This window comes from Saccopteryx leptura, chromosome 11 (genome assembly GCF_036850995.1).
Source record: "Saccopteryx leptura isolate mSacLep1 chromosome 11, mSacLep1_pri_phased_curated, whole genome shotgun sequence".
Classification (NCBI taxonomy): Eukaryota; Metazoa; Chordata; class Mammalia; order Chiroptera; family Emballonuridae; genus Saccopteryx; species Saccopteryx leptura.
In genome coordinates, this window is record NC_089513.1 from 13,344,992 (window position 1) to 13,356,387 (window position 11,396).

At 41.1% G+C, this 11,396-nt stretch overlaps 1 protein-coding gene across 2 annotated transcripts in view; it reads right to left on the minus strand.

Moving 5' to 3' along the window:
* MALT1 (MALT1 paracaspase) overlaps nucleotides 1-11,396 on the minus strand; it is a 56,657-nt gene that overhangs the window by 28,325 nt on the left and 16,936 nt on the right. The window contains exons 4-7 of one of the 2 annotated variants that reach the window (XM_066352230.1): nucleotides 4,773-4,932; nucleotides 3,095-3,273; nucleotides 2,443-2,539; nucleotides 1,762-1,794 (exon numbers count right to left, since the gene is read on the minus strand). In XM_066352230.1, coding sequence (XP_066208327.1) covers nucleotides 1,762-1,794; nucleotides 2,443-2,539; nucleotides 3,095-3,273; nucleotides 4,773-4,932 — 469 coding nt within the window. The remainder of the gene's footprint in view (nucleotides 1-1,761; nucleotides 1,795-2,442; nucleotides 2,540-3,094; nucleotides 3,274-4,772; nucleotides 4,933-11,396) is intronic. The other variant, XM_066352231.1, reaches the window with a different exon arrangement.

Sequence of the window (11,396 nt, forward strand, 5' to 3'; positions counted from 1 at the left end):
TGAATCTAATTGACTTTTCCATCTGAAATTTTAGGAGTCATTTCATAGTCAGATTTTCATCTCTAAGTGTTCTGAACAGATTTATTTGAAAATTACTATTAAATAGCGTGTTTGTTATACAAATATTATAGGGAGAATCTTGCAGATAAGGAAGCATCAAAGCAAGGTGATAATTTACAGGCATCACTCAGAAGCAAATAGAACAGCAGTGCTAGTGTTTATTCTTAGAGGTCTCCAGTGTTAGGAAGTTTTAAAAATCATGCAATTAGGCAAATAAGGACTATGAGAAGAAACAGGAGGTGGTCAGGACTTCTCCCGCAGCTTCCTGCACAGAGGGCCCAAAGACCACGGGACTAAAGCCCCTTGCGCTAGAGGACTCCCGTCTACAATTACGTATTGGGATGAAAACAGAAATTAGAGTATTTCAAAGGGATACCATAGTGATAAAAAGGACAAGAAAACCAGGAAACATAAGATTTAACATTATTTTCTTACTTTATCCAAATAGAGCCTAAGGTTATATTATAGTTTAAAGAGGCAGAAATTGAAAAAATACTTTGCAATCCCTAAACTTAATTTTGCAAAACAATGTTATAGCATACTAAGGGAACTTAAGTTTTAAAACTGACTCATTACAATTTATATATAATGCTTTGGTTAAATAAACCAAATCAGAAACTTATGTTGAAACACGTTTTCAATTCTCTTTGTATATTATGGTAAAGTTGACACAATAGATTAATCTACAGCCTTATAGCTTCAAAAATGGATAGTGTCAATTTTATATTCAAGCTGAATATTTAATATTTGTTAAAATACGTGTTAAACAATAAATCTGTCCTGAAATTTTTACAGAAACTATATTTGCATTTGAGGGTCATACTATCATGGCTGAAGGACAGATAAAATAATCTGAACAAGTTTCCATGACAATCTAGCAATCTATCTTTCTTTCTTTTCTTCCCTCCCTCCCTCCTTCTTCCCTTCCCTTCCCTTCCCTTCTCTTCCCCCCTTCCCTTCCCTTTCCTTCCTTTCCCTTCTCTTCCTCCCTCCCTCCCTTCCTTCCTCTCTCTCTCTTTCTTTCTCTCTCTTCCTTTCTTTTAAACAGATTTTATAAAGTAAAAATTAGCATTAAGAATTAATTATGCCTGACCAGGCAGTGGCGCAGTGGACAGAGCATTAGGACTAGGATGCGGAGGACCCAGGTTCGAGACCCCAAGGTTGCCAGCTTGAGTGCGGGCTCATCTGGTTTGAGCAAAGCTCACCAGCTTGGACCCAAGGTCGCTGGCTCGAGCAAGGGGTTACTCGGTCTGCTGTAGCCCCACGGTCAAGGCACATATGAGAAAGCAATCAATGAACAACTAAGGTGTCACAACAAAAAACTAATGATTGATGCTTCTCATTCTTGTCTGTCTGTCCCTATCTATCCCTCTCTCTGACTCTCTCTGTTTCTGAAAAGGGAAAAAAAAGAATTAATTATAAGTGTTCACTATTCATAAGATGTTATGCAGAAACTTTATTCTTATATACAGTAAAAAACCAATTGAAAACTAGTTATTTTAATCCTGTGTTGGTATAACAGTGTTTGTGGCAATTAACAAACCCTCAAAGACTGAGATACAATGTCCTTCGAGTGAACTTATTTCTTACAGCGAGTATTTTTTCCATCACTGCACTCAATAGGCCAGAGCACTCCATCCACCAATCCCAAGCGGAACCAGCATGCAGGATATTTGGTACCAAACCAAAGGATTACACTACCTTCAGTGCACTCCACTGCCTCATTTGTCCTTCCTTGTTCCAGAGAAAACAAATGTGAGTATATTGTAATTCATGATCTTAGGAAGGGCAGCCATCAACCAAGCAGAGAGATTAATATCACAGAACTATGCTGGCAAACGAACATATGCATCACCATCGCCTACTATTAACAACATAATTTGAATTCATTAAGCTTACAAAAAACAAACTCCCAAATTATGCACTTCATAACGGGGATTGTTGATTAATCATCATTCTTTCCTTCATATATCTGTGATGTTTGATTTTTAAAAATGTTTTCTAAAAAGTAAAGATAAAAAAATAAAATGTTTTCTTAAAAATGTTTTTCCATGAAATCAAGTTCTTTATAATTAAATTTTGATACATTTTTGCAAGAAGTGTTTAAAATAAACTTTATATAAAATTTTCAAAAATAACCAAAAAGATCTAAATTAAAAAAAACTATTTTTCTGGTTCTTTCTGGTCATGATATAGGAACCTAGATTATGAATTTAGCATGTATTCTCTCAAATTTCTATATAGACAATGTAACTCCTGATAATTAACACACCATTAAATAGAAGGGAGTAGTAAGTAGCAGAATTTCCCTTGCTTAAATGTGTTACTTTCTATCGCTTCCATCACACTCCATGTGTCAGAACACTGGGGAACAGTGCTTACCTACGATGACTTCTGCCTTCTTGCTGTCTTGACTGTCTCGATCATTATATACACGACACCAATAGGTTCCTTGATGTTCCAAATCCACATAAGGCACCTATATCGGTATCAGAACACACACAGATTTCCTAGTCAATTTTAACTTAAATCAACTTGGAGAAAAAGTTATTTTGTATTTAAAAAAATCCTACAAAACAAAATTTCATAAGGCTTTAAACCAGCAGTTCTCAACCTGTGGGTCGCGACCCCGGCGAAGGACCATATGGCTTTAGGCGACCCCTGTGTTTTGGTCCTTCGACCCCCGTTGGGGTCGCGACCCACAGGTTGAGAACCGCTGCTTTAAACAGTCTTAAATTGTTATTTCCATTCATTAGGCTCAGTACTAGTTTAAGCAAATGATACAATGAATCCAATAATAGGTGCAATATTGAATTAGACATTTCAGTATAAGACCTTAGATATGGGCTGGTGTTTTCTAGCACTTTTGCAAATATACAAATCAATGAATATTAAATAATAAGGACTTGAAACAATAATATTGAAAACACTCCCTAACAAATATGAATTTTAATGTCCACCTTAATTTTCAATCATACTATTTATTTTACATATTAGCACACACAAAAGGAACACCCGAACACCAGCTTCCTACCATGTATGTCTTTTTTGTCTCGTGCGCTAACGGTGACTCATCCCTGAACCACTGGTAGAGGGGAAGCGGGCTGCCGACCGCCACGCACTGTAAGACCAGTGTGCTGCCCAGCAGCAGCTTCTGGGACCTCGGCTCAATGCAGATCTGCAACTTGGGTTCAGAGACGCCATCCAAACTTCCTTAAATTAAGAGAAAAATATCACAAACATAAATAGAATCTCTCAGTTCAAAATAAATCCCCCTTCCCGTAATTTAAAAAAGTGTGCTTTTAAGTCCATCCTTCCTTTCTTACAATCTTTAATGGCACCTCCCAAACTATGTTTAATAAAACTGTAGTGTTTCTAGAAATATTAAGAAATGTTCTGTGGATAAAAGAAGACTGTAGACAAATAAGTCTAGAGAACACTGGGTTAAACAAAGTTAAACAGGTGTTTTTTAATTGCAGGACTTCTCAGAGCTTTCACAGTATTAGTATGTTTGTGTATGTCAGAGGGAAAAATAGTTCAAGGGGTTTCCAAATGCGTGTGGCCACAGAATCTTTCTGGTGGGGGCAAACTACCTATTAAAATATCGAGGGATATCTACGTTCCACACAGAAAGCTCTACATTCTCCTCTTTAACCTGACTATTGAATTAGGAGTTCTGTTATTAGCACTGAGTACATATGGATGGGTCATCACTGGCATTGCTTCCCAAGGCAGACATCAGAAAGCGCCATTCACTGAACACTCGTTGTTACTCTGAGAGCCCCCAGTACCGGGGCTGGTCAGCACTTATGCCGGACCAGGCCCTCCATCGTGAAATGCCTCACGAGTCTCGGGGGTCAACAACACAATTCCATTTAGAAACATTAAATTTCATCACATGTACAGAAATATTCCAGGAAGTTATAAATACCTCTCATTAATCATGACTAGCTGTAGAGATGCTTCATTCATTTAGGTGTAGGAAAGCTGAATTGAGAGGGAAGAATAAAAGATAGGCCAGTAACAAAAGCCCATTTCCTTCTTACTCTTTTTGTCTGGCAAAAATGATAAAGAATATAATCTTGACTTGGGCATGTGAATAAATATAATAGCATCTGATGGCTACTGTTTAGAATAGATGGGTATTTTTCCTTGATCAATACTAGTTATTGGACTAAAAAGACAGATGACAGGGAGCAGAAACGTAGCTTGATGAGATGCTTTACTGCAGCAAATGATACACTTCCATGTCGACCTTACTCTAGAGTTTTATTCTGCAATACAATTTTTTAGGAGTAATACAGTAATTTGGGAGAAAAATGTACATTGAAGAAAGAAAGAAACCGAAAAGTGAGCAAGATTGTAGGTATTAGATATTTTTTTCTCTTCCAAAACCAGAGATGGCAACATTCAAATCCATGAAAGAAGGCAGCCAGAAGGGGTTAGCAGCAGGTACAGACTGAGAAGGGTTCTGGGTCATCCAAAGGCGTGTGTGTGTGTGTGTGTGTGTGTGTAGAGAACAGAATTAAAGCACATGGGATAAAATCTTAACTGGTAACCTTATACTGGGTGTAGTGCATATGTGAGCTTTGAGGAGTAATACAGTAGTTTGGGAGAAAACTTTTGGATATTTAGAAATTATGTAAAAGTAAACATTGAAAATAAGTTAAAATAAGGTAACTCCCTTCCTAACATTCAACTTAATTACTTACCCTGGAAGCTTTCTGCTAATTCCATGACATCACAAACATCCAGCTGTGACCACTGGCTGAACTCAAAGGTGCAATTATTATTAACGCGGCAGACGTAAAAGCCTGCATCTTTTACATGCACTGCGCTAAAGATGAGTTCTGATGCATTTCCGTTTGGAATCTGAAATAATCAGTAAGAGAGAATCAGTGAATGACTCATCCAACTATGCCTCATAAAATGTGCTGTACAAAATGTATGATTTCTTTGGAGTTTTGAAAAGTTATCTTTTTTCCAAGTTCAAAAATATCTGTTACTCATAAGTTGTAACTGCTTCCTTCCTTCCTGCAGAAATAGGAAACGGTGTCTTCCGAACAAAGGCTACTTGGGCTTAGGATCTGTAGGGATCTACTCAGAACCCCAGAAGACATCTGAGATTCACAGATGCATAAAGAAGTCTTCTCAGAACTTCCCTTATCTCACTAAAAGCAGAAACTTCTGGGAAATGAGGCGACCATAAAGTCCCTCTTCAGGGCAGCTTTTGCTCCCAGGAAGGAGACGGAGAATAAACCTACATACAGATCCCTACGCCAGGGAGTTTTAGGGCCATGAAGATGGAAAGACCACCTGACCACCCGCATCTATGTGAATAACCAGTATCACAAACTTTCTTGTCCCCACTTATTCTTCTAGAAACCCCTTTGCATTTCCTAAAGAAGCCGGCTGTTCTTCTCAGAGAGGCCTTTTCCCTAAATTAGGGATATAAGCTTCTTCCTCTAACTAGTCAAGGAGCTACTTCTGTGCTAAGTTTCTACATGAATAAACTTTTTCTCTTGTTAATCTGGGTTTTGGCAGTTAATTCACAGGTCCGCAGGGACTGAACATAAGAGGGTGAAGAAGATGTTTCCTTTCTGGCAGTCCCAACCTCTCTTGCTCCTTGTAATTTGCTCTCTGCTTTAGTGTCTATTTTTCTTTTACTGTATCATTCTCAAAAACATACTGTAGTGCCTTATACCTTAAATAAACAAATATACTCAAATATACCTCCCTTGACCCACACAGCCTCTCAGGAGCACTGAGGATGGTGACCACCCTCTTTGTGAACTACGTTCCCTTCCAGGCTTCATACCACACTCCGCTGGTTTCCTCCCCTCTCTCCTGCGGATTCTCCTTCGGTCTCCTTGCTGGTCCCTCCTCCACCGCAGAGACTTCCAGTGTTGCCTCCCCTGATATCCAAACTGACTAGCTGACTCATCAGAATGTCTAATAGGCATTTCAAACTTAACATGTCTAAAACTAAAGTCTTGTTTTTCTCCCTAAATCTATTCCTCTCCTAATCTTCAACACCTCAGTACAGATGTCCCAAGATGCTTAAGCAAGAAGCCTCGGGGTCATCCTTGAACTCTCTTCCGTTCCCCTCATGCTCTGTTTCCAATCTACGAGGTCTGGCTAACTCTGGCCCTAAACTAAGCTGACTATGGACTTCCCTCCATCCCCAGGCCATGCACTGGCCCACACCGCCACTGTTTCTGGTCGGGCACACGCGTTCGACAACTAGTCTTCTTGCTTCCTTCAAGCAGCAGGTCTGTGTTTTAAAAACATAAATCCTGCCTGACCAGGTGGCGGTGCAATGGATAGAGTGGCGGACTGGGATGCAGAGGACCCAGGTTTGTAACCTCGAGGTTGCTGGCTTGAGCGTGGGCTCATAGACATGACCCCATGCTTGCTGGCTTGAGCCCAAGGTCACTGGCTTGAGCAAGGGGTCACTGGCTCAGCTGAAGCCCCCCATTAAGACACATATGAGAACGTAATCACTGAATAACTAAGGTGCTGTAATTATGTGTTGATGCTTTTCATCTCTCTCCCTTCTTGCCTGTCTGTCCCTGTCTGTCCTTCTCTCTCTCATAAAAAAAATTCTATCATGTTATTTCTCCCTGTTAACACGTCAGTGGCTTCTCACTTTATATCACCCTGTTTATTTTCCTCGTAGTGCTTTAGGGATTATCTTCTTTGTGGCCTCTCTCTCCCTGGGGGTGGCAGGGCACTCCCACCAGCCTCAGAACACAGCCTGGCACGGGTCAGCTGTTCCTCCGGCACTTGCTAAGTGAGCATCTCCATCTCCTACACGGGACCGAACACATCAGAGCCATCTGACAAAGTGTGACCTGTTAGCACTCTCCCGTCCACTGCAGCTCATTACGTCTAAGACGCATGCCCGCCCCCTACGCCTCTGCCTTTCTCAAATCCGGACAACTGACAAATGACACACTCAATAGAGTAAGTTTTACCTGTTACTTCTTCCTCAAAAGGCATGTGTTAAAATGAAACAACTTAGCAATGGAGACAATATGGTAAAAATAACTTTAGTTACCATCTCTTGAGAGCCTCAGCACACAGAACACCCTAGTGCTCAGATTCTCACCCTCCCACCCCCAATGACAGGCACTCATGTCGCTAATAATGACCACCAGGGTTGCAACACAGGCCTGTTTAGCTCCGAAGCCTACACGCAACCTTTTCACTACAGTCCACAGCTACTCTGCCTTCCCTGTATGTGAGGGATGGAAAGAAAAGAACTGTAAAAAAAAACAAACACATGCGTTTCTTCTACGGCATAGGGTGACCCCCATTAAAGGAAAGACCCTAATCTTAGAATGACTCTTTAACTTAGTTTGAAGTTTGGAAATGTAGATGTACAGTTGAGTTTGGAAGACAGCTTAGTGATCTAACAGGTGGAACAGAATGCGGAGTTTCAAGATCTGACCTAGGAGGGGAGGGGTGCGGGGAGATGGAGGGATGAGGGAGGGAAGTCCACCACATGGGACACAACACAGGCCAGACAGTGAGAACTCCCCAGGGGCAACATGGCTCAAAAAATTTTTTAGATAGGAAGACAAGATGGCGCTGGAGTAGGTGGACGTACCAATATCTACCTCCCAGAACCAAAGTGGATTACAGAATAATTTTAAGAACTATCATCTGGAAAAACCAACTTTGGACTAAACTAAGAGGACTCTTCAACCAAGGAACACTGAAGAAGCCGCACCGAGACTGGTAGGAAAAGTGGAAACCCGGAGTGGGCTGCCCAGCTCCCCGGAGCGAACGGCAGCTGGAGAGACTCGCATGGTGGGAAGTGAGTTTAGCAGAAAGGGGAGGGTCCTGAGTCCCAGGAACGAAGCTCCAGCCTACAGCCTCAGAGCCCAGAAGAGGCGTAAGGACAGTATTTAGCTGGAAACAAGTCAGGATACTGTTTGTGAGAAAGAGTCTGATTTCTCAGATCCAGGATTCTTCTTAAAGGGACCGTGCAGAACACCTCACTCACAACCACTCACCCGGGGCTCTGGGGGACGGGGAGAGAGGAGAATACGAGAGTAGCAGGAAGAGAGTGTAATCTAGGAGGCACAGGGAGAAAACATTTTGGGAGATAGCCACCCTAACCCCTGGGACGAGTAACTCCCCAAATCTGAAGTGAATATTTTCCCTGGAAACAGCAATACCAGCAAAGGGAAGCAGGACACCAGCCAAACAAGCGCTCCCACGGCACTCAGAGCAGAGTCACTTAGAAGGAGGGAGCTTTCGGGACTACAGTAGTGAGTGTTAGGGTCTGAGCTGCAGCGCCCCCACCCACACGGCTGAGGGCTTGCCGGATGGCAGGCGGCAGCGGGAGACGGAAGCATGGTTCTGTTGGCAGGGGCAGAAGCCGGCTGGCCACCACTGGGCTCAGGTGTGAGCTCAGTCTTGCCCAGCTGGGGAGGAGGGGGCGTGAAAAAGCGGTCAAGCCCAGCTGCCGACAGCCTGTAATCCAGCCTGCGGAGAAGGGCAGGAACCCCAGAAAGGGTGGAGACCAGCCCCTGAGCAAGGGCACAGGAGCACAGCCTTGCCCTGCTCGTGCAACCCAGGGTTGTGGTCTGACTTGGGAGCTGGCTCCTCCCGCAGGGGTGGAGTGAAAAGCCCAGAACAGGCAGAGTTCCGCTACTGAGCTGAGCGTGGGCACGCAGTCCTGCCCCGCCGGTAGAGCCAAGGCTAGCAGCCGTTCCACAAGAGGGCTCCCCCTCCAAGGGCAGGGCGAAAGCCCGGAAACAGGCGAAGACCCGCAGCTGAGCAAAGGTGCTCGCCACTGACCTCAGGGCCGAGCATAACGCCACCCACAGGGGCGGGGCAAAGGCCAAGGCCACCAAGGCTTGTGCACCTGAGCACGTGATCACAGCCACTCCCGTGAAGAGAAAATGAGGCAGAGAAATGCAACACAAATGAACCGAGAGAAATCCCCAGAAAAGTTCCTAAATGAATCAGATATAACCAAATTACCAGATGCAGAGTTTAAAATAACGATTGTTAGGATGCTCAAAGATATTAGAACAACAATAGATGGTCATTACGAACACCTAAATAAAGAGATAGCAAATATTAAAAAGGACATTGAAATAATAAAAAAGAATCAGTCAGAAATAACAAATACAATATCTGAAATAACACAATGGAAGGAATAAAAACGATGGATGAAGCGGAGAATCGAATCAGCGAGTTAGAGGACACGATAAATAAAGGCATGGAAGCAGAGCAGAAAAAAAAAGAGACTCAAAAAGTCTGAGGAAACTCTGAGAGCTCTGTGACAACATGAAGAGAAATAACTTCTGCATCATAGGGGTTCCTGAAGAAGAAGAGAAAGAACAAGGGATAGAGACTTTGTTCAAACATCATAGCTGAAAACTTCCCTCAATTAAGGCAGGAAAACATCTCACATGTTCAGGAAGCACAGAGAACTCCATTAAGGAGAAACCCAAAGAAATCAACACCAAGGGACATCATAATTAAAATACCAAAGCTAAGTGATAAAGAGAAAATATTAAAAGCTGCTAGAGAAAAAAAGACTATCACCTACAAAGGAGCCCCCATAAGGATGACTTCTGACTTCTCAACAGAAACACTTGAGGCCAAAAGGGAATGGCAAGAAATATTCAAAGTAATGCAGAACAAGAGCCTACAACCAAGACTACTTTATCCAGCAAGGCTATCATTTAAAATTGAAGGAGAAATAAAAAGTTTTATAGACAAAAAAAACCTCAAGGAATTCACTGCAACCAAACCAACGCTGTAAGAAATGCTAAGGGACCTGTTGTAAACAGATCAAAGGAGAAAAAGAATATAGCAAAAGAGGAATCCAGTTTTAAAGAATAAAATGGCAATAAACAATTACATATCAATAATAACCTTAAATGTAAATGGATTAAATGATCCAATCAAATGACATAGGGTAGCTGCGTGGATAAGAAAACAGGACCCATACATATGCTGTCTACAAGAGACATACCTTAAATCAAAAGATGCACACAGACTGAAGATAAAAGGATGGAAAAATATTTCACGCAAATAGAAATGAAAAAAAAGCTGGGGTAGCAATACTTATATCAGACAAAATGGACTTTAAAACAAAGACCATAGTTAGAGATAAAGAAGGTCACTACATAATGATAAAGAGAGCAATCCAAAAGGAAGACATAACTGTTATAAATATCTATGCACCTAATATAGGAGCACCTAAATATACAAAGCAGACTTTGATGGACTTAAAGGGCGAGATCAACAGCAATACTATAATAGTAGGGGATTTCAATACCCCATTAACATCATTAGATAGATCCTCAAGAAAGAAAATTAACAAAGAAACAGCAGACTTAAAGGACATATTAGATCAACTCGATTTAATAGATATCTTCAGAACCTTTCACCCTAAAACAGCAGAATATACATTCTTTTCAAGTGCTCATGGTACATTCTCTAGAATAGACCACATGTTAGGGCACAAAAGCAGTCTCAACAAATTTAAGAAGATTGAAATCATATTGAGCACTTTCTCTGATCACAATGGCATTAAACTAGAAATCAACCACAACAGAAAAACTGAAAAACATTCAAACACTTGGAAACTAAATAGCATGTTATCAAATAACGAATGGGTTAACAATGAGATCAAAGAAGAAATTAAAAAATTCCTAGAAACAAACGATAATGAGCATACATCAACTCAAAATTTATGGGACACAGCAAAAGCAATCCTGAGGGAAGTTTATAGCATTACAAGGCATACCTCAAGAAGCTAGAAAAAGTTCAAATAAACAACTTGACCCTTCATCTAAAAGAACTAGATAAAGAACAGCAAGTAAAGCCCAGAGCTAGTAGAAGGAAGGTAATAATAAGATCAGAGCAGAAATAAATGACATAGAGGCTAAAGAAACAATATAGAGGATCAATGAAACCAGGAGCTGGTTCTTTGAAAAGGTAAACAAGATCGATGAACCTTTAACCAGACTCATCAAGAAAAAAAGAGAGAGGACTCAAATAAATAAAATTAGAAACGAGAGTGGAGAAATAACTGACACAACAGAAATACAAAATATTGTAAAATACTATGAAGAACTAACTGTACGCCAAAAAACTAGACAACCTAGATGAAATGGACAAATTCCTTGAAACATATAATCTTCCAAAAATCAATCTGGAAGAATCCGAAAACCTAAACAGATCAATTACAACAAATGCGATTGAAACAGCTATAAAAAATCTCCCAAAAAAGAAAAGTCCTGGGCCTGATGGCTTACAAGTGAATTCTACCAAATATTCAAAGAAGAACTAACTCCTACCCTTCT